The sequence below is a fragment of the Charadrius vociferus genome, unplaced genomic scaffold, assembly GCF_000708025.1.
Source record: "Charadrius vociferus isolate BGI_N301 unplaced genomic scaffold, ASM70802v2 scaffold1863, whole genome shotgun sequence".
In the NCBI taxonomy this organism is placed as follows: domain Eukaryota; kingdom Metazoa; phylum Chordata; class Aves; order Charadriiformes; family Charadriidae; genus Charadrius; species Charadrius vociferus.
Window position 1 is genome coordinate 160852 of NW_009647563.1, and position 1610 is coordinate 162461.

Genomic DNA, 1610 nt, shown 5'->3' on the forward strand with positions numbered 1-1610 from the left:
GGCAGCGGCGGCTGGCGCAGGAGCGGGTGGCCACCTTCGAGGAGTGCCGGCGGCTGGAGAGGAGGAGGCGCCAGCGCAGCCAGCGCATCGCCCAGTTCAAGCAGCAGAAGATGCAGGAGCTCAGGTGATGTGCTGCCAGTGGCTGCTTATTTCCCTGGTTCCCTGCATGTCCCTGAGTCCTTCCTGGCTTCCCACCATCTCCTGTCCCCTATGCCACCTCACAGGTCCCTTTGCATCCTCATCAAACAGGATCTGCTCTGGAGCCGTAGTCCTAGATCTCAGCTCCGGCGTAGCACAGAGTGCCTGATGATTTCTTTCCTCTGCAGAGCCTCCGGCATCCCCGAGAAGTACTGCGCCCAGGTGGAGCGGAGGGCCCTGAACCGAGCAAGCACAGCCCCTGGCCAGGCTCAGCCCCGCAAGCAGCGGAGCTCTGGTTCCCCAGCAACTTAAGGGTTTCCATTTTCTTAGGCTGAGTTTTCTATGAACAGAGATGTTTATGGAGCAGCCGGTGTCTTTGATCCTTCTCTCGCTTCGGGTTTGTGGGCCAGGAGCTGCCCTTGAGGCTGGAGTAGCCCAAAGGCTTGTTGTGTGACCTGCCTGCTCCTGGGACAGAGATCACCCCTTGCCCATCTCCCCACATCTGCTGGGAGAGAGATGTCAGAGGTGGTCTGTGTCCTCGGAGGGGCCAGGAGTGTCCCCAGGCCCTCAGCACAGCTCGGTGTCACCACTGAAGCAGCTCGGAGCAGAGCGGGTGTTCCCAGCCTGCGTGGGGTGGCTCAGGTAGGGTCCCCATGAGCCAGGCAGGGTCTTCTCCACGCACACAGCTCTGGCCCTGGCTGCATCAGCCCTAGCAGTGGCAACTTCTCACCGAGGTGTCACCTCCAGGCCCTGCAGCAGCCGCCTTCTTCAGGGGCAAAGCAAAGAGACTGGAGCATGATGCAAACGTTTAAAATCTGTTCGGATAGGGACTGGCAGCTTCAGAGGGCCGGGATCCCGCAGGAGTGGCTCTGATTAATTGTCAGAGCAGCTGAAAAATAAGGAGAGCTGGCAAAGGCGAGACTGCCCAGGGCAGGGGGATGGCTCAGAGGACTCTTCTGTGAGCCCTGAGCCTCGTCCAGGCTGGGTAAATAGGGAGGACGAAATGCCGTAGCCTCTTGTTATCTCTTCACTGTCTCTTCTCCAGCTGCTGTGTGTCCCCATGTTGTGATGGAGCCAGGCGCTGCGGGGCTGCGCTGTCCCTTTTGGGGCAGGGGCACTGCTGGGCATCTGCCGCCTCAGACCTGACCCCGAGCAAGCCCTCACGGCCACCAAGCTCTCTGGGACCCCTGGGGCCTCGGCCCCCGTGGCCAGCCCAGAAAGCATCTGTGATGCCCAGCACCAGGCTGGGCTGCCCACACCGCCATCCCCAGTCCCCAGCGGCTACACACCAGCCGTGTCACTCTCGGTCACTGCCTTGGCCAGACAGTCACAGCCTTGTTCTAGGCCAGGCTCAGCCTGGAGGGTTTCAAAGCCACTGCGCTGGCCACACCGAGGGGGGCTGTGACCACCGACGGGCGGCTAGCTGGGGTGGAGTGGCTTCTCCACCACTCCCGCGCGGGGCGGGGCTCCGT

At 62.0% G+C, this 1610-nt stretch overlaps 1 protein-coding gene across 1 annotated transcript in view; it reads left to right on the forward strand.

Annotated features, from left to right (window-relative positions):
* CFAP45 (cilia and flagella associated protein 45) overlaps positions 1 to 450 on the forward strand; it is a 32008-nt gene extending 31558 nt beyond the window's left edge. Inside the window, 1 exon segment of the mRNA XM_009880804.1 lies at positions 327 to 450. Coding sequence (XP_009879106.1) covers positions 327 to 450 — 124 coding nt within the window.
* Positions 451 to 1610: the final 1160 nt, after the last annotated feature.